Source organism: Canis lupus, chromosome 21, assembly GCF_048164855.1.
Source record: "Canis lupus baileyi chromosome 21, mCanLup2.hap1, whole genome shotgun sequence".
Classification (NCBI taxonomy): Eukaryota; Metazoa; Chordata; class Mammalia; order Carnivora; family Canidae; genus Canis; species Canis lupus.
Genome location: NC_132858.1, coordinates 44335515 through 44363269, shown reverse-complemented (window position 1 = coordinate 44363269; position 27755 = coordinate 44335515). Strand labels below are relative to the sequence as shown.

Here is a 27755-nt window from a genome sequence, read left to right as displayed (position 1 = left end):
CACAGGCAGCAACTTCATTGTCATTGGCTGTAGCAACTTCCTATGAGATACATCTCCAGAGGCAAGAGAAATGAAAGCAAAAATGATTATGACTTCATCAAGATAAAAAGCTTCTGCATAGTGAAGGAAATAATCAACAAAACTAAAAGGCAACCTACGGAATGGGAGAAGATATTTGCAAATCACATATCTGATAAAGGGTTAGTATCCAAAATCTACAAAGAATTTATCAAATTCAACACCCAAAAAACATATAATCTTGTTAAGAAATGGACAGAAGACGTGAATAGACATTTTTCCAAAGAAGACATACAGATAAATGACACATGAAAAGATGTTCAACATCACTCATCATCAGGAAAATACACATTAAAACTACAATGAGATATCACCTCATACTTGTCAGAACAGCTAGGACTAGGAAACGACAGATGTTGACGAGGATGTTGAGAAAGGGGAACCCTCCGTACGGAGGTTCCTGAAAAGTTAAAACTAGAACTACCCTACAATCCAGCAATTTCACTACTAGGTATTTACCCAAAGGATACAAAAATACTGATCTGAAGGTATACATACACCCTGATGTTTACAGCAGTAGTATCAACAGTAGCTAAATTCTGGAAAGAATCAAATGTCCATCATCTGATAAATAGATAAAGAAGTTATCTCTGTGGGAGATGGGCAAGATGGGTGACAGGTAATGAGGAGGCCACTCAGGAAGAGCACTGCGTGTTGTATGTACATGATGACTCACTAAACCCTACACCTGAAACTAGTATTACACTGTATGTTAGCTAACTAGAATTTAAATGAAAACTTGGGAGGAAAAAACAAATTCAAGTTGTCCTACATTGATTATAAACAATTATATATTTAATAATAGTGTGTTCCTCTATATTAACATATCATCCCTTGGGCCGGCTGTCAGGAGACCATTTGGTAGGGTCTTCTCTCCAAGATGGGTTTTGCAACCTAAGGCGATTGTTTACAAACTGGGATTTCTGGAGGTTCTTCAATTACTGGGAAGAAGCCAAGAGAGGGTCCCTCAGCCCTGTTAGTCAGAGGAGCTGTGTTGTAATCTACATATGAAAACATGCAATGGAAAAAAAAAAAAGAAAACATGCAATGAGTTGAGGTTTCATGTTTGCTGCGGGGGACTATGCATTTTAGGTGTAAAGAGTAAAGATATGAAATCAGTTATGTGCTTCTGCACCTTAGGTCTAGGGTGGTTTGGACTTGTTTCTGTCCAGTAGAAATAGAATGTGGCCACACATATATTTTTAAATTCTCTAGTAACCACACTTAAAGACGAAAGAAAAACAAGGAAGAATAATGTAAAAATGTATTTTACTTAATCCAAATTATGATCACTTCAACATGTACTCAGTGCAGAAATATTAATATTTCATTTTCCTTTTTCCATACTAAGTCTCCAAAATCTTGTGTGTATTTTCCATATAGAGTACATCACAATTTGCATGCTAAATTTGAATCAGAAATCATTGATTGGTAATTCGATTTCATAAAATGTATAGTCAAAAAAAGTCAATGTGCATGCCGAAGTTGTCCCACACAACTTAAGAAGTTCTATAATTTCTGAATTGATTATCAGTTTTTTAATTTAAATTCAAATTAATTGACAGGCACTGAGGGGGGCACTTGACGGGATGAGCACTGGGTGTTATTCTGTATGTTGGCAAATTGAACACCAATACAATAAATTTATTATTATAAATAAATAAATAAATAAATAAATAAATAAATAAATAAATTCAAATTAATTAAAATTAAACATTCAGTTCCTCAGTCACACTAGCCACATTTTCAAGTGCTCAAAAGCCACTTGTGTCGAGTGGCCATCATATTAGACAACAAAACTCTATGCAGCTGATAACCCGATGTGGGACAAATTGAATAATCAATACAGTAAGTTTAGTTGTAATATTTTAATTCCTCGGCACATCTGGGTGATAAGTGAGGGGAAAATCACTACTGCTGGAAAATCAGTAACTGGGTTAAGTGCCCAGAGACCTTCCCAACACAAACCAGAGCAGCACCTGCAGCCCTTATTCTAAAAGACACACACTGAACACACAATCAGATGAAAAGAAACAGGTCAATAGACACACATCGTATGTATCCTTTCTGGTGTTCGCAACCATGGTAAACAACTTTAACACTACAGGAACTGGGATAAAAATCATCATTCTCAGATCCACTAGAACTAAATTATACAGTAAAACTGCCAAGTAAATATGGTCTTTTTCTGAAGAGTTGGCAGGCTGTTTAAGACCATCCTTAAAGGGGATCCCTGGGTGGCTCAGCGGTTTGGCCCCTGCCTTCAGCCCAACGTGTGGTCCTGGGGTCCCAGGATTGAGTCCCACGTTGGGCTCCCTGCCTGGAGCCTGCTTCTCCCTCTGCCTGTGTCTTTGCCTCTCTCTCTCTGTTTCTCATGAATGAATAAATTTTTTAAAATCTTAAAAAAAATAGAAGACCATCCTTAAAGACAATACTTAAACATTTGGAAGTATCAAAAAAAATAACTGTTTAATGGAAACGAAATCCTTACTACAACAAAATGCAGAAGTTCATCTTCGTTCAGCTCATTTTTCAGCTTTCTGAATAAAGGTTGCATTGCTTTGCAAGGTCCACACCAGGCTTGGTAAACATCGATCACTAGAAGATGATAATGTTTAGGAAAAAACACAGTCAAAAGAATCTAGAATAGCAGCTTATCCCGATACTAGGGCGGGGACACTGATGGAGCGGGTTTTTACACTGTTAGTGGGGGAGATGCGCTCTGTGTTGGGGTGTCCCGGGGTGCCCTGGGCCCAACTCCAAACTGCTGGACAACCAGGTGAGCCTCAGTACCTGTTAGGCCTTTGTTCTGCAACATCTCATCCCACAGGCTCTGACTATTCACGACTGCCTACAAGAAGGCCCGCACTGCACAGGGGTGTTTAAGGACCAACGCCCCCAAGTAAAGACTGTTGATAGGTCATGCTCACCTGTAGCTGGATCTCTCGCTTTTTGCCTGCCATTTAGCCACTAGGACATGAAAAAAGGAAGAAAAGCAGAAAACGTTTGCGAGAAAATGTAAATGATGTTAATCCCTAGGCATTCAAGCAGTGTCTTCAAGTCCTGTAGAAATTTTCCCTGGGGGCTCCATGCAGGGAGCCGGACGGGGGACTCGATTCCAGGACTCTGGGATCACGCCCTGAGTTGAAGGCAGGTCCTAAACCGCTGAGCTACCAGGGCATCCCGAATTAATGCATTATTTTTATTTTTATTTATTTATTCACGCGAGACACAGAGAGAGAGAGAGGCAGAGACACAGGCAGAGGGAGAGGCAGGCTCCACGCAGGGAGCCCGACGTGGGACTCGATCCCGGGTCTCCAGGGTCACGCCGTGGGCTGAAGGCGGCGCTAAACCGCTGAGCCGCCCGGGCCGCCCCGGGGTTCCTATTTTCTTTGTTCGGGACGTGCTAACCGCCTATGGCCGCGCTCACGGGCGCCCGAGGTCCCATTCTTACAAGACCCTAGTGCGTCCCTGGGCACAGCATGCAGCACGCGCAGCGCGAAATCAGCTGAACCCCAGACCGCCCGCCCCGCGGGGACAGGGGCGCTCGGCGTGGGTGCGCCCGCGCGTGACAGCGGACCCAGCGCAAGACCGAGGAGCGGTTCGCGACCCGGCAGCCACATGCAGCGGGGGTGCCGAGGCTCCAGCAAGCCCGGGGGCAGCAGGTCCTCCTCTAAGCTACCCGGGACCAGAAGGCACAGCCGCGAGCATCCAAACCAGCCCCCTGGACCAGGCCCGTGGCCTTGGTGCGCTCGCTGCAACCGCGGCGACTACCTGGGCGCCCAGCAGGTGCCTGCCCAGCGGTGGAGGCGGGACCACGACGCGGGACCCGCCGGAGCGGGAGGGGGCGGGGCCAACGTCTGCGGCCGTCCCTCCGGCGCCGCGGGGGCGGGGCCTCCAGGCTCCCCGGCCCCAGTGCGCAGGCCCAGAAGCTCGAGGAGCCTCGGGCCTGGGAATCCACAGCCCCGGCGCCTGCGCAGTCCCGGCCGGCGCCCGCGGGCTTGCTCGCGGCTCCCCGGCCCCAGTGCGCAGGCCCAGAAGCGCGAGGAGCCCCGCGCCTGGGAACCGACAGTCCCGGCGCCTGCGCAGTGCGGCCGGCGGGGCTTGCTCGCCGCTCCCCGGGGCTCCGCGCCCGCACCGCCCGCCCACCTACAGCCGCAGGTGGGTGCGCCTCGGGCTGGGGGGGCTCGCGGAAGCCCGGCGTAGCCTGCCCGCAGCCTCTGCCCCGACCCGCCTCCTCCTGCTCCTCCTCCTCCTCCTCCTCTTTGCCTTCTTCTCCTCCTGTTATTTAGAAATAACAATTCTAAGAGCTCGCGCACGCCCTTCCCTGAGCTTCCGCCACGGTCGGCATCGTTCAGGACCACAGTCCAGGGATCCTCGGAGCCGGGACCCTAAGGTTACGGAACTACTCTGGAGGCCTCGTCCCAGCTTCCTTTTCCCCTGAACGTCCTTTTTCTGGCCGAGGACCCAACGCAGAGTCCCTGCCCTATTGCACTCAGCTGTCAGGTCTCGGTCTCCTCCAACCTGCGAGTTTCTTCACACCTTCTTTCCTGGTCTTTTATAACGTCGGCGTGCAAGTCTTTTTTATTTCATGATGTAGAATTTCATTTGTAGAATTTATATCAGGAATATTTTTTTAGGGCAGCCGCGGGTGGCTCAGCGGTTTAGCGCCTGCCTTCAGCTCAGGGCGTGACCCCGGGGTCTCGGGATCGAGTCCCGCGTCGGGCTCTTTGCATGGAGCCTGCTTCTCCCTCTGCCTGTCTCTCCCTCCCTCTCTCTCCCCACCCCCCCCCTCGGATAAATAAATCTTTAAAAAAAAAAAAAAAAGGAATATTTTTTAGGGCAGCCTGGGTGGCTCAGCGGTTGAGCGTCTACTTTGGGCTCAGGTGGTAATACTGGGGTCCTGGGACTAGGTCCCGCATGGGGATCCACGGGATCCTCCTGCTTCTCCCTCTGCCTGTGTCTCTGCCTCTCTCTGTGTGACTCTCATGTATAAATAAAGAAAATCTTTAAATATATATATATATGTATATATATATACACATATAAAGTAACTTTTTCCTAAAAAAAAAAAAAAAGATTTTTATTTGAGAGAGAGACCTGGGGGGTGGGCCAAGGAGAAAGAGGCTCTCCCCTGAGCAGGGAGCCCACCTCCGGCTCCACTCCAGGACCTGGGGATCATTACATCAGCCCAAGGCAGACAGACAGACTCGTGTTTATTTGTTTGTTTGTTTGTTTTTCTTAAATTTTTATTTATTCGTGAGAGACACAGAGAGAGGGGGAGGGCAGAGACACAGGCAGAGGGAGAAGCAGACTCCTCGCAGGGAGCCCGACGCGGGATTCGATCCCGGGACCCCAGGGGACCCCAGGGTCACGCCTGGGGGCCGAAGCAGACGCTAAACCGCTGAGCCAGCCAGAGATGTAACTCTTAACAGACTGAGCCACCCAGGCTCAGTAACTTTTTCTTAAAGCATATTCTTTTTTTTGGCATATGAATTCTGTCCTTTACACATAACATCTTTTTCAACTTGCTCTATTTTCTCTTAGTCTTAGGATACAATTTGCTGGGTCAGCTGGCTATCCTTGGTGATCTTTTTTCTTTTCCTATTGTCACTTTTGACTATGAGCTCATGTTTTGGAGGGATCAGTTTTCCTGTGAGCCCCTGTGCCAGGGCTGTAGAAGCATACCTGCTTCCCATATGCCTTTGCTTGGCCCCAACAGTATTTAGGGTACCAGATACGTTGAATATTCATTAATTTTTTAGCTTGTATTTCCTATCTTACTTAGCTGAAAATCTAAATCCACTACTAAGGATAGCACAATTCTGGAACCTGAATTTCTTATCAGTGATTTTTTTATTTAAATAGAACTCCTAAGGGTGGGTTTGCCCAGGTGGTTCAATTGGTTAAGTGCCTGCCTTCTGCCCAGGTCAGGATCCTGGGATCCAGCCCCATATCAGTCTCCCTGCTCAGTGGGGGGGTCTGCTTCTCTCTCTTCCTTTGCCCTTCCCTACCACTCACTCTCTCTCTCTATCATGTGCACTCTCTCTCTCTCTCAAATAAATACATAAAATCTTTTTTAAAAACTAAAATAATGAATTCCCATGGATGGCCAGCATCCTTGCTCCTGCCACTAAGCCCGTGGAGGGGGGAGGTGGATATAATCCCATTTCAGAAATGAGCCAGCCCATCTTTATTTCCAGCAGCATACAGGTAGTTGCAGCTAACTTTGAATATGGAAGTTGAAACCTGGACACTGAGGCCCTAGTGTGTGGACACCTATTAAGGCTTGTTCTACATTCTTTTTTTTTTTTAAGATTTTATTTATTTATTCATGAGAGAGAGAGGCAAAGATATAGGCAGAGGGAAAAGCAGGCTCCGTGCAGGGAGCCTGATGTGGGACTGGATCCCAGGACCCCGGGATCACACCCTGAGCAAAGGCAGATACCCAACCACTGAGCCACCCAGACATCACTTGTTCTCCATTCTAACACTCCAAAATGAATCCTCATTTCAAGTGTGCTCACCTCTATGAATTCAGATTTGCCTTTTGTCTTTTCTTTCCTGTATATTTCTTTCTCTTAGTTTTCAACTAAATTAAAAATTGTTGTATTTTTAATTGCATTATTTTATTCAGTATTTCTACGTGTTTAGCCCTACACCAGACAACTTTCTGCACTAGCTTGCTCAATCATGTTGGCTGGAAATTAATCTGCTGACTTTTCATCTCATGCCTCCCCTGTGAATTTATGATTTTTAACTTCACTTAAAAATCAAACTTTGCAAAAAAAAAAAAAAAAAAAAAAAAAAAAAAATCAAACTTTGCCCAAGTTTTCTTACTTTCTGCAGTAAATAATTATCAGAGATGATGCTTGTGAGCCATCCTTAGCCACTGCCACTCCAGTGGCCTTACTTATTTTTCCCACTGCCCCCATAATGAGGTTCTCTCTTTTTTTTTTTATATTTTATTTATTCATTTATTCATGAGAGACACAGAGGGCGGGGGGCAGAGACACAGGCAGAGGGAGAAGCAGGCTCCATGCAGGAAGCCTGATGCAGGACTCGAACCCAGGTCTCCAGGATCACACCCTGGGCTGAAGGCAGCACTAAACTGCTGAGCCACCCAAGCTGCCCACAGATTTCATTTTAAACGAACTATTTCTTTCTTTTTTTTTTTTTTTTTGGTTCACATTGGCAGCTTCCTTTTTTTAATATATAAATTTATTTTTTATTGGTGTTCAATTTGTCAGCATATAGAATAACACCCAGTGCTCATCCCGTCAAGTGCCCCCCTCAGTGCCTAAACGGAACTATTTCTGTGCGGAAATAAAGCTGCTCTGTCTGGGATCAGCCTCTGAAAATCTGAGTGGTGCCTCGAGCTGGCACCCCCCCCGAGGGGGTTTCCAGCTCGGATTGGGAGCCCACTTCAAGGACATGGACCCCTCTTGAGTTGCTGTTCATCTTGCAATAAGCTTGTTTGGTCTTCTTGTTGAGGAGAATCAAGAAGGCACTTCTAGAATCAAAACCTCCTGAGCCCATGAGGGCTAGAAGCCTGTGCTCAAGCCAGCGAGGAGGACTCAGTCGACCCCAACCTGGTTTTAGTCCTAACTACATTGTTGTTTTAGGTTTCGTGTTGAAAAACCAAATGGTGTTTTTTTTTTTTTATCAGATTTCATTTTATTTATTTTTTAAAGATTTTATTTATTTATTCATGGGGGGGCAGAGAGAGAGGCAGAGAGGCAGAGGGAGAAGCAGACTCCATGCAGGGAGCCCGACATGGGACTTGATCCTGCGTCACAGGATCACACCCTGTTCCCCAGTGGGAATCCCCCCAATGCGGTACTAGATCCCAGGACCCTTGGATCTCAACCCAAACCCAAGGCAGATGCTCAACCACTGAGCCACCCAGGTGTTCCACCCCCCACCCCCCCACCCCCATAATGAAGTTCCTTCTGTTAACCTTGGAGTGAGACTGGCTCTATTTTTATAGACAGGGTGAGTGGCTGGCTTAATCTGGGAAATTTTTTTGTGTTCACTTTTACTGGGGAAGAATTCTCTAATAACATACAAAACTCTTATTTTTTTTAATTCAAGCAATCTGGTCCAGGTAGACTATAAAGTAGTCTGTAATTAGGTAGACTGTAAAGAAAATAAATAGTTTAAGGACTTACTTTAATTCATCACTTTAGCTAGTGATAGAGTCAAACTAGTCTATCTAGGATAAATTTATGCAACTTTTAATTTATTTATCCTGTCTTTTTTTAGATAAAAAATTCCAGATTCTGAATTCCAATTTTAAATGTCATCTAGTAATAGTGAAGCATACATTCTCTTTTCCCATGACAAAATTAAGAATCTGAGAATAATGAAAACTCAGTATTAAAAACTCAGATTGAAAGAACCTATTATTACTATAACCGACTGGGAACTGCAAGATTGGTAGGTCTGGATTGGGAAACTCATTCTGTGCAGCCTTTAAATCCGAACTAATCTGCTTTCTTAAAATTAATCAGGATGAGTCTTTGAATATCCCTTCTTCCGCCTGGCTCAAAGACTCAGAGAGTCTCAATAAACCACAATGGTTACTATTCCTCTGCAGTTCAGGCACTGATTTTTTTTTTTTTTTAATTTATTTATGATAGTCACAGAGAGAGAGAGAGAGGCAGAGACACAGGCAGAGGGAGAAGCAGGCTCCATGCACCGGGAGCCCGACGTGGGATTCGATCCCGGGTCTCCAGGATCGCGCCCTGGGCCAAAGGCAGGCGCCAAACCACTGGGCCACCCAGGGATCCCCAGGCACTGATTTTTAAGGCAATTGCAATTTTATTTTCCACACATCATATTTCTTGCTATAGTCACTTAAAGTTATGTTTCTTAAGTAAGACGAGGAAGGAAAGGCAGGTTAGGAGAGTGGAAGAACTAGCTAGTGGCATCTGAGTCATAATGAGTGGTGGTGTGCTGGTAAATGTTAACAAGCTCTCTTGGAAATGATCACAAATTATTATACATTTTACGCCATAAATAAAAATAATGTGTAGCAACAAGTAACAAATAATTACAAAGTATACAATACTCTATTGAAAATTCCACACAGCCAATAGATTTTTACAAAATGTTTTCACTGATTTTTGCCAGACTCACATTCATGGCCAATTTATAGTTGCAATTCATTCACAACTTGCCAGACACAAAATATGAGTGAATGCTTGGCCACTTTTGCCATTAAAATTATGTTAAATAGGGTTGCCTGGGTGGTTCAGCAGTTGAGCATCTGCCTTTGGTTCAGGGCGTGATCCTGGGGTCCAGGATCGAGTCCGGGTTGGAGTCCCACATTGGGGTCCCTGCATGGAGCCTGCTTCTCCCTCTGCTTATGTCTCTGCCTCTCTCTGTGTCTCTCATGAATAAATATAATCTTTTTTTTTTTAAATCATGTTAAATAGAGAAGCATGTCAAAATACCAGTTTTTTTTTTTTAAGATTTTAATTTTTACTCATGAGAGATATATAGAGAGAGGCAGAGACATAGGCAAAGGGAGAAGCAGGCTCCATGCAGGGGCCTGATGCAGGACTCCATCCTGGATTCCGGGGTCACCTCCTGAACCGAAGGCAGATGCTCAACCACTGAGCCACCCAGGTGTCCCTAAATACCAGTTTTCATGCACTTTTATCTCTGTATCATAAAGTGTTTTGAGAAGTAGTAATCTTCCCACCGTTCTAAACTATCACACTATTCTTGAACAAATAATGTTGGTTATGTTTTAAAATATATCTGTTAGATAGCAAAATACTGATGAGCACGTGTTTTCAAATTTGAAACACTTTCCTTTTGCAAAATGAAAAAAAGCTTTCCTATGAGATAACCAGTGAAAGTCTATATGGAAAAAAAATTTTTTTTTTAATTTTTATTTATTTATGATAGTCAGAGAGAGAGAGAGAGAGAGAGAGAGGCAGAGACACAGGCAGAGGGAGAAGCAGGCTCCATGCACCGGGAGCCCGACATGAGATTTGATCCCCGGTCTCCAGGATCACACCCTGGGCCAAAGGCAGGCGCTAAACCCCTGCGCTACCCAGGGTTCCCTTCATAGGTACCCTCTATGCTGCAAAAGGCACTGCAAAGATTGTACCCTTTTATGATCATCATTCTTTTGTTATTTTTCTTTTTTTTTTTTTAAGGTTTTATTTATTCATAGAGATGCAGAGAGAGAGAGTAGCAGAGACACAGACAGAGAGAGAAGCAGGCTCCATGCAGAGAGCCCGACGTGGGACTTGATCCCAGGTCTCCAGGATCACACCCCCGGCTGCAGGCGGCGCTAAACCGCTCTGCCACCGGGGCTGCCCTCTTTTGTTATTTTTCAATGAAATTAACAGCTTGGGTAATAATGTGACAGGTATAAAATGGCCTAATCTCAGCTGGTCTGGATTGACAACACACTTGTGTCCCAAGCCACTTGGAGCACCATGGTAACTCTTGGCCAATACTATGGAATATATTAAGTAAAGATAAATGATACTATGGAATATATTCCATATGGAATACTATGGAATATATTAAGTAAAGATAAATTCTGCAACTATACGTCCATGAGTTGTTTTAAAGATTTTATTTATTTATTCATTAGAGACACAGAGAGAGGCAGAGACACAGGCAGAGGGAGAAGCAGGCTCCCCGCAGGGTGCCTGATGCAGGACTCAATCTCAAGACCCCAGGATCACGACCTGAGCCAGAGACAGACGCTCAAATCCTGAGCCACCCAGGCATCCCTGTGAGTTGTTTTAGAGTGGGCATATGAGCCTGCCACCATCATTCAGGAATAATAATCAGATTTAGGATTTGTTGAAGCTCAGGAGTGAAGGGTGAAAGGGGAATCAAGGGCCACACATAGCTGGAATGTGCCCATGTGTGACCATCTCTCTATAAGAAATACTCAGCAGAACTTGAGCTTCTCTATGCCTTTGCATCTATGTGGGTGGTTGGAACCTAGAGATAAAGCATGTACTTTGCAACACAGAAATGAGAAGACAAAGAAGCCACTGAGGACACTGCTGATAACGAATATACAAATATTAACAAAGCATTATATCTTTAGTTTTCAGATGAGAAAATAAATGCAATTAGCAATACCTAACTTTTTCTCCTGGAACTATATACATTTTTTTGCATACCTCAAGGAAGGTGTGCATAACACATTAGAGACTACTGGATAGAAAATCAAGATATCCACAAAATATCTGGGCAGGAGCTAGAGATGTGCAGACAACTGGCATATTGAGAATATTGGGAGGACGCCGGGGTGGCTTAGCAGTTGAGTGTCTGCCTTTGGCTCAGGACATGATCCTGGGGTCCTGGGATCAAGTCCTGCATCAGACTCCTTGCAGGGAGGCTAGGCTGCTTCTCCCTCTGCCTGTGTCTCTGCCTCTCTCTGTGTGTCTCTCGTAAATAAATAAATTAAATATTTTTAAAAAAAGAAAAAGGACATTGGAGTAGAATTAAAGGTCCAGGAAAGTATGGCATTTGAGAAAGTGAAGCCCCAAAGGGGTACACTAGGAACATTAACATATAGGAAAAGAAAAGGGAAGCTAAAGAAGGAAATTGAGAAAGCATAGCTAAAATGGTAGAAAAACCAAAGGCAGGTGCTATCATAGAAATCAAAGGATGAGACAAGGTAAAGCCAACATTTGTCTATATTGTGAAATTCTATAAAGTGGTCAAATAAAACAAAATGGTCAAATTAAATGCTGCTCACTATGACTGAACAACAAAGAAGTCAATGTGGATGACAGTGTTTTCAGTGGAGTGGTCTGGGGAAAATCACTTGAAGAGAGAATGTCAAGTCAGAAAGTGGAGGCCCAGAGAACCAACAGCTCTTTGCAGAAACTTAAGGATGAAGTGAAGGGACAGTCACCAAAGGAATGTGGGTGGTGGAGGGCTGGTTTCTTTTCAATAAAATGGAAGTTTACTACACTGTATTTAAATGGTGATTTTTAAACATCAGGACAGCAGGGGGCACCTGGGTGGCTCAGTCAGGTAAGCACCTGCCTTTGGCTCAGGTCACGATCCTGGGATCCAGGGATCCAGTCCCGCATCAGGCTCCCTATTCAGGAGGGAGTCTGCATCTCCCTCTCCCTCTGCCCCTACTGTGGCTCATGTGCGCACACTCTCTGTCAGATAAATAAAATCTTTGAAAATGAATTTTAAAAATAAGTAAAATTCAGAAGAGCAAAGGTTGAAGAAGTAGTAGCCCTTGAAGAGGTGGGAGGGCACAGAGAAAGGGAACAAGCCTCAGATGGGAGGAGCTGAAGAGCTGCATTCCTTCCAGCTTGGCCTAAAGAAATATTACAATGTTTCTATATCCTGTTCTCCTCTAGTTTATAAATTTATTCAATATCTTATGTTTTCAGTGACTTTTCTGGTGTGTTTCTTTTTTAAAAAAAAATTTATTTACTTATTTGAGAGAGAGAGAAAAATAATGAGCAGAGGGAAGAGCAGAGGGAGAGGGAGAAGCAGGCTCCCCTCGGGTTAGGGAGCCCAAGGTGGGCCTCAATCCCAGGACTCTGGGATCATGACCTGAGCTGAAGGTGGACGCTTAAGCCACTGAGCCACCCAGGTACCCCCACAAATTATTTCTATTTCAAGTATCCTGAAGTTTCCCTGGTGTCTAAAACCATTACCATTCAAAAGTCTCTATCTGTAACCTATAGTTTTACCCAATCTGTCCCCTACCCCCAAGATGGACCTTTCCTGCTCATCTGCTTGTACTCACTGACCTTTGACACACATTGTTTGTTCCTTAAGATCTTCTTTCCAGCTTAGCTCTTAATTCAAGGCACAGGAAAAGCAAAATCCCCTCGAGCAAAACCAACTGCTCTGACAAGACATCCAGCCCGTCCAGCCTGTCCACCCTTCCAGACCAGTCAGAGCTGAACTCCTGACTCAGGCCTGCATAGAAGGACGGGAGAGTGACCTCTGGAAAGCCCCACAACTACCTTTACCTCATTATAATGCTAAAATACATAACATGCGGGAGATCCCACAGCTCAGTAATGCCTGTGGCTTTATGGGAAAACTGTGAAACTTCCCCACATTGAAAATGGGAAGATTTACAACAGATGGATGACTTAAAAAGGTTTCAATTCTAAAACAAACAAACAAAAAACTCAGAAAACCAGTGTGACAATTGGAGTAAATGTGATTAGGGAAGTGAAGCCAGAGATAAGGATGCAGTTTTAGAATATAGGTGAGGTTTGGTGGGGTGAGATCTGGAGCCAAGGACCAAGAAAGAATTGTTTGTTTTTTTAATTTTATTTATTCATGAGAGACAGAGAGGCAGAAACACAAGCAGGCTCCATGCAAGGAGCCCGACGTGGGACTCGATCCCGGGTCTCCAGGGTCACACCCTGGGATGAAGGCAGGCGCTGAACCGCTCAGCCACCCAGGGATCCCTCCAAGAAAGAATTCTTGAGGCATCTTTGGTGCAAAATAGTGGTTTGATTTTTTTTTTTATGAATCTCCAGTAGGGAATATAGATATTTGTAGCTTGAAAAAGGTTTCTAAATGGAAATATGGAACATAATCATTGCCGTACAGAGAGTAATTAAAATCTCTGGATAAAATATCATGACTAGAGGAAAACAAATAGAAGATGTGAACTAGGATTAATCCTGGGGCAGGCCAATACTTTCATTAAAAGCTTTTTTTTTTTCTTTTTTTTTTTTTTTTAGGTGTCTGGTGGCTGCCTTCAGCTCAGGGTGTGATCCCGGAGTTCTGGGATCGAGTTCCACACTGGACTCCCCATGGGGAGCCTGCTTCTCCCTCCGCCTATGTCTCCGGCCCCCTCTCTCTGTGTGTCTCTCATGAATAATAAAATATTTTTTTAAAAACTTTTTTTAATTCATAAGTGATACAGGTTTGTTGGGAAAATAAAGGTTCCACTATTCACTATTCTCGGGAGGCCCCGAGGTCAGGAAGAGCTGCTGCCCTGGGGATTGTGAGGAGTGACCAATTACATACTTGGGAGTTGGGGGAGAAGGAAGACGGAGGTTTTCAAAAGAACTTTCTTATGCTGAAGAGGACCTTTGAGATACTACAGGCCTTGTCATTGTCAAGTTAAGGGTGTTTTCCCCTTTAGCAAGGTATTTACTTTAACAGAGTTGGAAGGCACCTGGGTGGCTCAGTGGTTGAACGGCTGCCTTTGCTTCAGGGCGTGATCCCAGGGTCCTGAGGTCGAGTCCCACGTCTGGCTCCGCACAGGGATCCTGCTTCTCCCTCTGCCTATCTCTGCCTCTCTCCGTGTGTCTCTCATGAATAAATAAATAAAATCTTTAAAAGAACTCATGGACGTATAATTGCAGAATATCATTTATCTTTACTTAATATATTCCATAGTGTTGGCCAAGAGTTACCATGGAGGGAGGAACATTACATTCTGTCCACTTCAAGTATCTACCAATGGGCTGCAGGTTATAATTGTATCTACATTTCCTTTTGGAAGCTAAGTTACTGATAAAAATTGCTTTTTTTCTTTTAGATTACCAAGACATTTGTAAATTGAGGGAGACTTATGTCTTGCAGGACTGTGATTTCTATAAGTTAACTATTTGTTTTTCCTTTCCTTACCTTCAGGGCAGCCGGGAGTTAATGAGGAATGTCACACATATCCCACCTTGGGGGGGCGGGAGTTGTGGGGTGTCAACTTCTCCTTTTTCCTCAGCTAGCCTTCTGTTTCCTCATCAATAATAAGCTAGAAATCTATCGTAGCAATCCAGGAGCGCTAGGCTACGGGCCCAGATGAAGGCAGAGACCACAGGCAAGGGGCAAAAAAAGACTTGTGAGATATTTGAGGGGGAGTATCAATAGGACTTTGGGAAGTAGCCCTTTCCAGGGGTGAGCGAGGAGGAGGAGAAGCTGCTGAAAGCTCTAAAGTGTCAGATTTGGCTGAGTGAATGATGCCTTTTCACATGAGAAGTATCAGAACTGGAGGGAAGACCATGAGTTCAGGGATTTGAGGATGACAAAGTAGAAGGAGAAGACTAATCAGTGCCACCGAGGGCTAGCTGAGGACAAAGCACAAGCTGATAGCCCACAAATGACCCCCCCCCCCAGGATAGGATATGGGTGACATTCCTCAGGAAGTTTCCAACTGTCTTAATATCTTGCTAGAGGGACAAGCAATCTTTGACTTGACAATGGCAAGGCCTCCACTATCTCATTGGTAAGTCCTTTTAAAAGGACTTTAGCATATGAAAGTCCTTTTGAAACCTCCCTTTTCCTTGTCACCCCTGAGTCTGCAGGTATATAACCAGCCACCCCTCCCAATCCCTGGGACAGCAGCTCATCCTGCCCAGGGGTCGTGTTCTCAGGCCTTAATCAAACCACCATTTTGCACCATAGACATTTCAAGAATTCTATCTCGGTCGGCAGCTCCAAACCTCACCTATATTCCAAAACCTCATCAATATTGACCATTGAGTCAGGATTATTATGATCCACAGAATTAGTGAATCCCCAGGGAACAATCCACAGGGAAATGGGGAGGAGGCGGTGAGTCCTCTGGGTGCTTTCAAGGCCAGTTTACCTTTCCATCTGGCACCTGATTTTTTTTTTTAATTTTTTTTTTATTTTATTTATTTATGATAGGCACACAGTGAGAGAGAGAGGCAGAGACATAGGCAGAGGGAGAAGCAGGCTCCATGCACCGGGAGCCCGACGTGGGATTCGATCCCGGGTCTCCAGGATCACGCCCTGGGCCAAAGGCAGGCGCTAAACCGCTGCGCCACCCAGGGATCCCTGGCACCTGATTTTATTACTGTCAACATCTCTGCCTCTGCTCCCCCTTCATTATTCGTTTGAATCTGTTGATATTCGTGAGATCTTTTCTTTCATGAGAAGGGGAGGAGGACGTCTTGAAGTGGGCGAGCTAGATTCTTGTCTCATGGAGTCGAAGAATGAATCTCACAGACAAAGGTGAGTAAGTAAAGGGAGAGAAGTTTATTAAGTGGGGATACAGAGAAGGCTCTCGGGGTGAGAGGGTCCCGACAGGTTGCCACTGGGGGCTGGGAGTGGCAGTCTTCTACTGGGAGCTGACTGGGAAGCTCGTGGCCCTGAGATTCTGGTGTTGTCTTGGTTTGAGCAAGGACTATTGATAACAGCCTTAATGACTGACTTCTTTGTGGTCTGGTTATTTTCCGTGGTTACATTGTAGCCACCAAAGAAAAATATTCCCTAACATCAGGGACCAGGTGGTCTGCTCTACTCCCTTATCTCTGGTTTCCTTACATCTCAGCATTTTGGGGATTTCTCTGAGCCAGACCACATAGCCCCCTGTCTATCTCTCCCTACCTAGACTTGCCTGTCCCTTACTCAGTTGGAGTCAGGGTAGCCCAAGAAAATGAGAAGGGAAGGTTACCCTCCCACTCTGCCCTAAAGAATGGATTCAAGTTAATCAGCTTCCTTTTTTTTTTTTAAGATTATTTATTTATTTATTCATGAGAGACACAGAGAAAGACATAGGCAGAGGGAGAAGTAGGCTCCCCATGTGGCCCAACATGGGACTTGATCCCAGGACCCCGGGATCATGACCTGAGCTCAACCACTGAGCCACCCAGATGTCCCATCTTCCAGCTTCTTTGCAGGAAAGAGAATGCAACTTAGATGGAGAAACTGAAGAGGCATTAATGAAAGGACACCTTCCAGAGCTGTGAACAGATATGAGGAAGCCAACAAGGGATACTGATGTAAGTAGACACTAGTAGCACCAAGCCCAGCCCTGAAGGGACTCAGGAAAGAAAAGACCTTGGAACTCCCCATCGAAGGCAGGGAGAGCAGAGCCATGCAGCTGGAGCCTAGAAGGACTACAGGCCATGCTGGAACTGTGATGACCAAGTAGGGAAGGGGCAGAGAATAAATGCTTCATCCTCACACCTCCCTCTGGATGGATCTTCTGCTGGTAACTCCCAGTGGTCAAATCCAACCAGGAGCCCAATAAAAAGAAAACCCAAAGCATGGCACATCAGGGCCCATTTCCTGGTGCTCAGAGCAGGGCAAGGTAGAGAACAGCAAATGGAACAACATATAGGGTTAGACAAAAAAAGATCAGAAACATATAGGGAAGTTTATCCAGAGACTTAAAAGATTCTAGACATGGAATGAAAGCCGGAGCTAACAGAAGTCTGAAAGACAGTTTTAGACACTCTGGGCCTAGTCAGAAATGCTTTGCAGGTCAGCCAAGGACGTGTGGCTGGATTTGGAGAGGGGACCATTCATTCTGTCCAGCCCTGGCCCTGGAGCCCAGCAGAGCTCTCGTGTTTCAATGGCTGTAAACCCTGGAAGATTCAGAGGATCTGGGGCATGGACACTGGAAGGCTTGTGCCACTTTGTGGGGAGACGACTTTGCCACAACCAGGAGCATGAGCAAGAGAGGAAGGACAGGGCGGATCCATGTGGTGGTGTAGCTGGTGGTCCTGTGTGTGGATTTGCAAGAGGAAGGCTTCCTGGCCCTCAGGTCTGTGGGCTGGAGCAATAATAATAAGTTGCTTAATAAAAATATGACATGACATTTTTCTATAACCAAACGCTGATGGTATCTGGGGTATCTTGCGTCACACATATATTAGTCAAGGTTCTCCATAGAAATGGAACCAATATGTATGGAGAGAGAGAGAGATACTGTACTTGCTGTGCACTGCTATTTGCAACTTCTGCAATACCAATTAATTTTATATAGGCTCTCTGAAGTAGGTTCTATTATTCCCATTTCACATATGAGGAAAGTGAATTTCAGAGAGATACAAGGCCAGTCTCATAAAAAAAAGGGTCCTCAGGTACATGTCTAGATAATCTCTGAATGATCCCCATCTGTGCTAATATATTAGCTAATATATTAACCATGAGCCACGTGTGGCTACTGAAATGTAGCCACTCAGAATTAGGATGTGCTACAAACAAATACCAGATTTTGAAAACCTCAATATGAATAAAAGAATGCAAAGAATCTCATTTTTTTTTTTTTTTAAGATTTTATTCATCTGTTTGACAGACACAGTGAACACAAGCAGGGAGAGCAGTAGGCAGAGGCAGGAGAAGCAGGCTTCCCACTGAGCAGGGAGCCCAACTCTGGGCCCTATCCCAGGACCCCAGAACCATGACCTGAGCCAAAGGCAGACGCTCAACTGACTGAGCCAGCTAGGCACCCCTCAATAATAATTTTTTCATTAATAATTTTTATATATTTCTTTAAACTATAATATTTTGGATACAATGGGTTACATAAAGCTTGTTATTAAATTCAATTTCACCTTTTTATTTTTTTAATATGACAACTAGAAAATTTTAAATGACATGTAGCTCATGTTTGTGACTTGTGTGTTATATTTCTATTAGGCAGCACTGATCTGCCCAAATTTCATTTGTGGTGAGTCACTAATTGTTCCAAGTTGCATAACAAGTTGCCCCCCCAAATCCAGTGGTTTAACACAATCATTTCACTATATTTCTCAATTGTATGGATCAAGAATTCAGGCAGGATTGGGTGGGCAATTTCTCTGCACCAGGTGATGTAGACTGGGATCACTTGGTGGTATCCACATGGCAACTGGATGGTCTGATGAACCCAAGCAGCTTCCTTCACATGCATGGTGCTAGGCTGGAAAGCTGGGCTTCTCTGGGCTCATCTTCCCCCTCATCTCCAGTTGTTCATTGCAGACATCTCCAGGTGTTCTCCCCAGCAAGGAAGTCAGACTTCTTCCATGACAGTACAGGCTCCAAGAGGAGGTGTTCCAAGGGACAGGAAATGGAGGTTTCCAGTCTCATAAGGCCCACTCCTGGACATTAGTAGTGTCATTTTTCCTGTGTTCTGTTGGTTGGAGCAGTTACAGATTCCACTCACAGTGAAGCGTAAGGGATATAGATGCCATCTCACGTCAAAGAATTTGTGTCCATTTTTAATCTATCAAGTTAATCTGGAGCAGTGATTCTTACACTTTAGCCCACATCAGCAGCACCTAGAAAGCTTGTTGAAACAAGGCTTATCATTAGGTTCCACATCCAGAATTTCTGAATCAATAGGTCTCAGGTGGAGTTCAAGAATTTGCATTTTAATAAGATCTCAGATGCTGCTCCTGCTGGTGGTGGTCTAGGAACCACACTCGGAGTACCAGTAATCCATACATCAATATGACTAACAAAGAGTAATTCTTTGGTTTTTTTGTTTGTTTGTTTTTGTTTTTGTTTTTGTTTTTGTTTTACAAAGAGTAATTCTTACCCACTCCCCACTTTGCAATCTTTTTTTGTTAAGATGTTTATTTATTTATTCATGAGAGACACAGAGAGAGGCAGAGACACAGGCAGGGGGAGAAGCAGACTCCCTACGGGGAGCCCAATGCGGGAATGGGAATCGATCCCAGGACACCAGGCTCACACCCTGAGCTGAAGGCAGACTCAACCACTGAGCTACCCAGTTGCCCCTCCCCTTTACGATCGTCACTGTAAACCACCCCAGGGCATTTCCATGTAATATCAGGTATTCCTACTCCTTTTCTTCAGGGATAGAAGCAAAGCTTATACAATACCATACACAATTCTTATTGACTCGGAGAACTGGCAAGGATGTGCTTGTTACCATGAACAGCTGGCACAGGCAGGAACTAGCAAGTGGATTATAAATCTCAGACACAAGTGCCTTATGTGGCATCATTCCCCTGGTGTAAATAACCCCCTTACTGAGTTTGTCATCTCCTACTGCATAACACTCTGAAACTTAGTAGGTTAAGACAATAGACATTTATTATCTCATAGTTTCATATCAGATTAGCAGAACGATACAGGCTAATGGTCTCTCAGTGAAGCCCATTCAATGTTATCCAGGGCTGCAATCACCTCAACACTCAAATAGGAGAGGATTGGCTTCTGAGCTTGCTCCATGTCTACTGGCAGGTCTCAGAAGTTCCGCTTCCAAGCTCACTCACATAGGCTTAGAAGGCCTTGTTTCTTTGCCACTTGTGCTGTTCCACGTCATGGCAAATGGTTTCCTCCAGAGTGAAGCAATCCAAGAGACAGCAAGAAAGAAAGAGCGCCCAACATGGAAGCCATAATCTTTTTATAACCTGACCCTGGAGGTGATATCTCATTGCTCTGCCCTATTTCATTTATAAGAAGTCAATAGTCAGTGAAAGAGGAGTTACACAGGGGCAGGAATATTAGCAGGGCTCATTGGAGGCCTTCTTAGCTCTGCTACCTGTGATATTCTTAGCTCTGTGGCCCATGGCCCCCAACAAAGTGGTAAGCTGATTACTGACTATATCCTAAAGTTACACAATCAATCACAATTTTTTAAAAATTTTATTTATTTATTCATGAGAGACACACAGAGAGAGGCAGAGACACAGGCAGAGAGAGAAACAGGCTCCATGCAGGGAGCCTGTTTTGGGACTCGATCCTGGGACTCCAGGATTATGCCCCAGGCGGAAGGCAGGTGCTAAACCGCTGAGCCACCCAGGGATCTCCCAATCAATCACAGTCTTAAAGTTATATAGGACATACCATATCCCCTTAAAAGATGATTACATTAAAAAAAAAAAAAAAAGGTGATTACATGTAATTTAAGTGCACTGCTATTTATCCTGTTCAGTGACAGCAGGCTTATAAAATGGTTCTTCTATAGTATTTTAAAGTATTATGAATAATTATAGAATTATTATGACAAGTTCTTTTTTTAAGATTTTATTTATTTATTCATGAGAGACAGGGAGAGAGAGAGAGGCAGAGACACAGGCAGAGGGAGAAGCAGACTCCCTGCATAGAGCCCGATGTGGGACTCGATCCCAGGACCCCGGGATCATGCCTTGGGCCAAAGGCAGAAACTAAACCACTGAGCCACCCAGGGATCCCCTATGACAAGTTCTTATAAGCAAAAATAGAAATAAGCATCCATTTAGTTACTGACTTAATAATTACATAAAGCGTGAGATTAACATTGACCAATAGCATCTAAGCCTTTAAAATATATTTTTGGGATGCCTGGGTGGCTCAGCGGTCCAGCCTCTACCTTTGGCTCAGGTCATGATCCCGGGGTCCTGGGATCGAGTCCCACAGTGGGCTCCCTGCATGGAGCCTGCTTCCCCTTCTTCCTATGTCTCTGCCTTTCTCTATGTCTCTTATGAATGAATAAATAAAATCTTTTTTAAAAAAACCCACCTTATTTGTATATGAATCAACACTTTGAATCTATTTTAAAAGTCTTTGCAAAAAAGTGTCACTGGATTAGGAAAACAAGTAATGTTATCCTGAGGATCACATGCCGGACACTATGACCCTATCTGACACATGTTGCTGTCTTATTTCAGGTATACTAAAACCCTCTAACACAGGACACTGGGGCCCAGAGATTATAAATACTTATCCATGATTCTATAGTTACTAAAAGTTACTAAAAACCTTTGAATCCACATGTCTAGATGATTCCCAACCTTTTTAGTATTAACTATGCTGCCTTGTTAACCAGTAAGGGTTTGGTTATTTGATTCATTGCATTTAATATTAAAGGTAGCATTATTGGGGGATCCCTGGGTGGCTCAGTGGTTTAGCGCCTGCCTTTGGCCCAGGGCGTGATCCTGGAGTCCCGGGGTCGAGTCCTGCGTCGGGATCCCGGCATGGAGCCTGCTTCTCCCTCCTCCTGTGTCTCTGCCTCTCTCTCTCTCTCTCTCTCTCTCTCTGTCTATCATAAATAAATAAATAAATATTTTAAAAAATAAATAAAGGTAGCATTATTATAAGCAAAGCATAAGGGCATGTCAATTCCTATGTCAGGCAAGCATCAGTTAACACAATAAAAATAACCAAGACAACTAACTTAGATTCTACTTATCTCAATCCAAGTTGGTTGCCTTGGTTATTTTATTTTATTTTATTGTTTTAGTCTAGCTGATACCAGAGTTGATTGTAATCATGTAACACTACTTGGTCATAGAGGGTGCCTTTTTTTTTTTTTTTTTTTTGAGGGTGCCTTGAATAAGCTTAAGAACAGTCCCACACTCTGAAAAGTCTGGATTCTAATACAGCCTGCCAGCATGTTTCAAATGTTTCCAATTTCTTTTCCTGTGTAATGGATCCATGTCTCGAAACATCAGTCTATGAGGCATTCTCTATTTCCTCCATACCTACTATGTCTTAGAATCAAACCATATTAATGTTCCATTAATTGTGAAAGGGTTTCCTCCCAAGAGTTAAGTCTATTGACCTTCTAAGCTAGTTCTCTTCTCCAAATACCACAGCCAGCAGCCCTACCTTCACTGGCTCTCATTTCAAGAGACATGTATCTCAATTTGAGCATAAGTTGAATAAGTTAAGGCTTCTAGAGTCCATATCTTCAGATTCTCTGGACCTTGAAGAATAGATACTTTGGAGATAGAGGGAAGAACATTCTAAGATCAAAGCTTAGCAAGAACAAATGCAAAAAGAACAGCCTGGATTGTTGTATGAAAGACAGTAGCTGTGCTTAGCAGAATTAAGTATTGCATGAAAAAGAGGTAGGGGTTGAGTTTGGAAACGATTTTGGGATCAACTTGCATAGAGCTATGGAAATCAAACATATTCTATACTTAATGGAACAGATCATCCAAGAAGAGGGGAACAATAAGTCTTTATTACCTTTTCATGGAAAAATAATTCCAGGAACAATTAAGAGCAGAGACTTTGAACCATTTTGAAATCATGGTAGCGGCCATTCACTTAAAACTATTTGTCACAATGGTAAAGAACTGATTACAAAGTGAGTGACAAGGAGTATTTAATGGATAACCCCACCTATGAAACACACCATATCCAGGCAACAGACAGTAGTCAAAGCAACAAAAATTTCATTATAAAGAACTAACTCAGAATTGTCTATCTCTGAGTAATGTTGAATAAAGTGTACCCGGAATACATGGTGGGGTATAAAACAGACCACTATTACGAGGATGAAGAAGAAGCTCTTGATTTGAGCTCTGTATTCTTGATGAGCCCACATGTCAGGCCAGAGAGCTTTTATCAGTTGAATGATGACACCCATCTGTATTAGAAAGAGTATCACAACCGTTGAGATCATAATGACAATCATAGAGTAGTTCAAGATAATGAATTCCCCACGGCTGAGATCTTTGTAGAACTCAAAGCATCGTTGTTCTGAGTAACTTGGATGTATGCCATATTGTAAAAATAATATTGGCAAAAAAATGACGCCACCCACGGTCCAAATAACAATGCTTAAAACTATCACATGGTACTTTTGCAACTGTTGCATTTGCAGTTTCTGAAAATAGATGAGCAATCGGAGGATGACAATGGCCACATAGAAAACAAAGGTGAAGTACATATGACCATATATTATGCTGCTGACCAATCGGCAGAGGAAGGAACCGAACTCCCAGACCTCTAAGAAATAATAGCTGAGGCGGAATGGGAGGCTTACCAGGAGGATTGAGTGTAGGACTATGATATTGAGAACAATCATGGCAATCATTGATTGGCTTTTCCTTTTGAACATCATACATGACATCAATATGGTCCCAGTAGTGCCTCCAAGCAAAACCATGCTGTAGAGTGTTATCAGAATCATCCTGCAGTGCCCCTTGCAGTGGCCTTGTTCTGTGTTTGAGGCATTTGGCAGGGCAGTCGTATTGATGGGCTCCATGTTTCGCCACAAAATTCTTAGAAGACCATAAACTCCTAAATCAAAAGTTTTACAAAATTATGATGGATATATTGAAACTACCCAGCAACTATGCTTTAATAATAATTGACTTTTGCAATCCCAGCCAACTGTTTACAATCCTCAAGCTATATCCCCAATAAATATGGTCAGGTACTCCATGTAATTACCCCAACATATTGAAGAGACAGAGTGAAGCAAAATCACACAAAAAAAGTTTGTTTAAATATGGAATTCATAAATAAATAAATAAATAAGGAATTCATAACTGTGCACCCAGACCTTCTATTATCAGATATGTCTAAGCTCACATACCAGGGATGGAATTACCATGAGAGATGTTAGCCTATGGTATGAAATTTAAGGAAGATCTAAAAACTCAGTAATCAATATAAACAATATTTTAATGCAATTATTAAAAAAAATCAAAACTAATGCCAAAAATTCATGATGAAAAAAATAACAAAATTTTAAATAAAGGCACACACACACATATCAGATCTACAAAGGTCATTCCTCCTATTGTCAGAATGCAATTTGGGATAACAACAAGATCATATAAATTGTCTGCAATTATTGTGAGAAGATGCATCAGGCAACATTTTAACACATTTTCTATTAGGGGCACCTGGCTGGCTCAGTCGATAGAGCATATGACTGGACCTCAGCATTTTAGACCCATGTTGGGCATAGAGCCTACTTTAAATAAATAAATTAATTAATATAATATTTTTCTGAATAGCTTTTGAGCTCTCTTTTCCTCTTGCTAACACTGAATCTTTTCTAAGACTAGTGTGCTACATTTTGGTGAAAAGTTGGGGTTGATGGGCAAGTTCCTTTTAGTTTTTATTTTAGTTTTCCAGGTATGGATGTGTAAGGAGCAGTGCCGGCATAGCCATCTGCCATCCTGCAAATAAGCTCCAAATCTGTCGCTGAGTCGCTGTGGGAATGAGCATGAGTCACCTGGCTCCAAGGAGCTCTGGCTGTGACACGGGAAAGGTGGTACTGCCTATGTGAAGGGGTTATTGGAAAATTAAATGAGCTAGTGCACTTGATCGAGACTGCTTTATAACAACAGCAAAAGAGCCACATTAAAAAGTTATGATTCTTAACATGAAACAGAAACAAAAAGACATTTACCCCATTCTCTTTTCTCTATACCTTGGCAGATATACAGTTATGTCACATAAAATTGTTATGGCATCAGTAACTATTTAACGAATACCTAGCAATGAAAAATAAAACACTTTTCAAACCTTTGACTGGACAGTAAGGGACTCAGACATCAAAAGGTCAGAATTCCCCATCCAGAAGGATCTGTGTCCATTTTCCTTATGTATCTCCTGCCCACCTGGCCAGAAGCAAAGTTTGAGCATTTGCACCTGAGGGTAAAGTTATTCACAGTGAATGTCTAAAATATCTTCGAATTTTTCATCTGCTACTCCAGAATCTCAGTAGAGGGAATAACTAATTTTTTTTATTTGTGAAACATTACATTGGACGTGGCGTATTTAAAGCTGTTAAATAAGATTTTATTCTAACTCAAAAACGTAATTATAACTTGCATAACAATCTAAATTTTGTGTGCTGGAGTATGCATTTTAACAAAGTACGTATATTTAAAATATATAATGCTTATGTGATTTTTGTGTGAAACAGAGTAGCTTTATATAACTTATGAACAAATATGATACCAATTCAGTTTTAAAATTTTGGCAATCCTCAAGTCTTAAGAAGGCAAGATTCAAGTTTGAGGTTATTTTAAAGCAATGAAAATCCATATTATTGGGGATCCCTGAGTGGCTCAGAGGTTTAGCTCCTGCCTTCCACCCAGCTTGTGATCCTGGAGTCTTAGGATGGAGTCCCACATTGGGCTCCCTGCAGGGAGACTGCTTCTCCCTCTGCCTGTGTCTCTACTTCTCTGTGTGTGTGTGTCTCTCTCTCATGAATAAATAAATAAAATCTTAAAAAAAAAAAGAAAATCCATATTATCTATCAGTTCCACAATTTAAATGGACATGCCTCTCAAGGCAGTCTGACATTTGGAAATAGGGTACCCTGCCACTTACTAGCTGCCTAATCATGGGACAAATGTTTAATTCTAAAGTTGTCTCTTCAGCTGTAAATATGGGAATGAGATCAATTTTGTAAGAAGGAAGTTAGACTGCGTCTATAAAAAACCTAAGAGAGTCCCTGACATAGGTCATGAAAGTGCCAATGCCACTTCTCCCTCCATAATGTGCACAAAGATGTTTCATAAACACAAGATCCCATTCTGTAGTTATTTATTTCTCAGCATGGTCCTAAAAATATTTAAATTTAGGACCATGCGTGGGGACTATGTTCCACTTTTTTTCCCTTCAGGACTTAATGACACTACCCTCTCCCCCAAACATGATCCCTCAACAGCTGTAATTTCTAGATATTTCTTTGCTTGTTTTCTATGCAAAAAAAAAAAAAATGACTAACCCATAACACTTACTTGTTCTTTCCCTCTTACAATTTGCTTCTGGTGGAAGACTCAGGGCACGCTGCTCATTTGTTGGTGATCTACATCAAGGCAGACAATAAGAACAGGTGGCTAGAATCGAGACTCCACTAACAACAAGTCAAGAGAAATCTTGGGATGGATTATAAATGATGAATGCACTTTAGACTGAAGGCTTCTGGAGCTGAGAGGTCAAGATGGAGGAACCAGATAGACCTCCTCACCACAAACGGATATCTGTCTCTATAGCTCATGGTTAAACAGATATAAAAGCATTCCTCTAAGTAAAGACTTTCATTTTTACTATCAGTGATTTATTTGTAGAAATGTTTCTTCTTAGCTCAAAAACCTTACAGAGTTTGCTTTTTTTTCAAAAGCTGCCTGTTATCATCCTTGCATGTTTTACCCCAAATCTTTGACATTCAAAGTGTAAGAATGACTGAGAGGGATACTTTCTCTGAGACTTCCATATTCTCAACAGTGTGCTCAAAATATAGCTCTGTATTTCAATTGTCAAAGACTCCCTTCCTTCATTAACTATATTTGGAGATAAGGGTCTTTTGAAGTCAAAACTCTGGTGCTATGACTTCCACAAGAGGGCTCATTTCAGTTTTCTCAAAAGTCTTTATTTTTCTTACATCAACTTCATTTTCCACCTTCATAGTCATCTTCAGCTGTGCTAAGACCTCAAAGCATATTTTGGAGGAAGCACTGGGTTTAGGGCTTATAAAGATGCAAGAGACCAACATGCCTTCCAGTGGCAGGCAAACCCAGCCCCAAATCCTATTACTGTTCAGTTATAGGAATTCAAGAGGATAACAACTCTATCACCTATATCGCAAGTTCGTGTCAGCCTACATTTAGGAAACTGATAAATTCTCATTTACTTTGGAAAAATGAGTATTGTCCTCACTTGCACTGTCTGCTACTCGATCATCAAACAGTGCTTATGGCCACAGATACAGGACAACAGAATCTAAAGGTAATGGAGCCATAGGCTTAATTATTTCCAACAAAACAAAACCCTCTCAGTAGAAGATGAGATCTCTAACTCTCATTGTCAAAAGCAGTTTATACCAACTCAACTCAGCTGGGAAAATTTCACATGGAACCATTTCAATCGGTTTAAAATGTCTCTCTTTAATCAGATTAATTTGAAAATACAAATTCTAGTTTATAGGTTTGGATTGATCTGGCAAGCCTCATTTTTCAGATAAAACCTGTTCCTAGAATCCACAGGATAAAGCATGTTCCCATAGAAACCATGCTATTTTTAGGGGTTGCTTGTCTGCTGAAGGACTAACAGGGAAATGAGTTAGGCGTGACCAAGAGTTGCACACAAAAATAAATTCAGTTATAATTTGGGACTACGGCCAGCACACAAATTAATTGTTCTCACAGATTAAAAAAAAAAAATTCTTCTCACTGATGATGTAAGGATTTCGAGATACTAAAATGTGTATATATTGTATTTACAGCACAGTGCTGTAAATCCAATACATATTTTTT

At 42.8% G+C, this 27755-nt stretch overlaps 1 protein-coding gene and 1 long non-coding RNA gene across 8 annotated transcripts in view; one reads left to right on the top strand and one right to left on the bottom strand.

The window, feature by feature from the left end:
• NME8 (NME/NM23 family member 8) overlaps positions 1-3967 on the bottom strand; it is a 49964-nt gene extending 45997 nt beyond the window's left edge. Inside the window, exons 1-4 of one of the 2 annotated variants that reach the window (XM_072791606.1) lie at positions 3853-3967; positions 3009-3048; positions 2872-2929; positions 2570-2676 (exon numbers count right to left, since the gene is read on the bottom strand). In XM_072791606.1, the coding sequence (XP_072647707.1) occupies positions 2570-2676; positions 2872-2929; positions 3009-3041 (198 nt within the window). In that variant the 5' untranslated portion in view covers positions 3042-3048; positions 3853-3967. The remainder of the gene's footprint in view (positions 1-2569; positions 2677-2871; positions 2930-3008; positions 3049-3852) is intronic. The other variant, XM_072791605.1, reaches the window with a different exon arrangement.
• A 141-nt stretch (positions 3968-4108) lies between these two features.
• Positions 4109-17645, top strand: LOC140613116 (uncharacterized). 6 transcript variants are annotated; one of them, XR_012014245.1, is made up of 6 exons: positions 4118-4239; positions 10697-10840; positions 13797-15286; positions 15964-16038; positions 16696-16808; positions 17293-17645. It is a non-coding gene; the product is annotated as an uncharacterized lncRNA (long non-coding RNA). The 6 variants fall into 6 exon arrangements; XR_012014246.1 differs by lacking the exon at positions 10697-10840 and having other exon boundaries at positions 4112-4239; XR_012014249.1 differs by lacking the exon at positions 10697-10840 and having other exon boundaries at positions 15235-15286.
• Positions 17646-27755: the final 10110 nt, after the last annotated feature.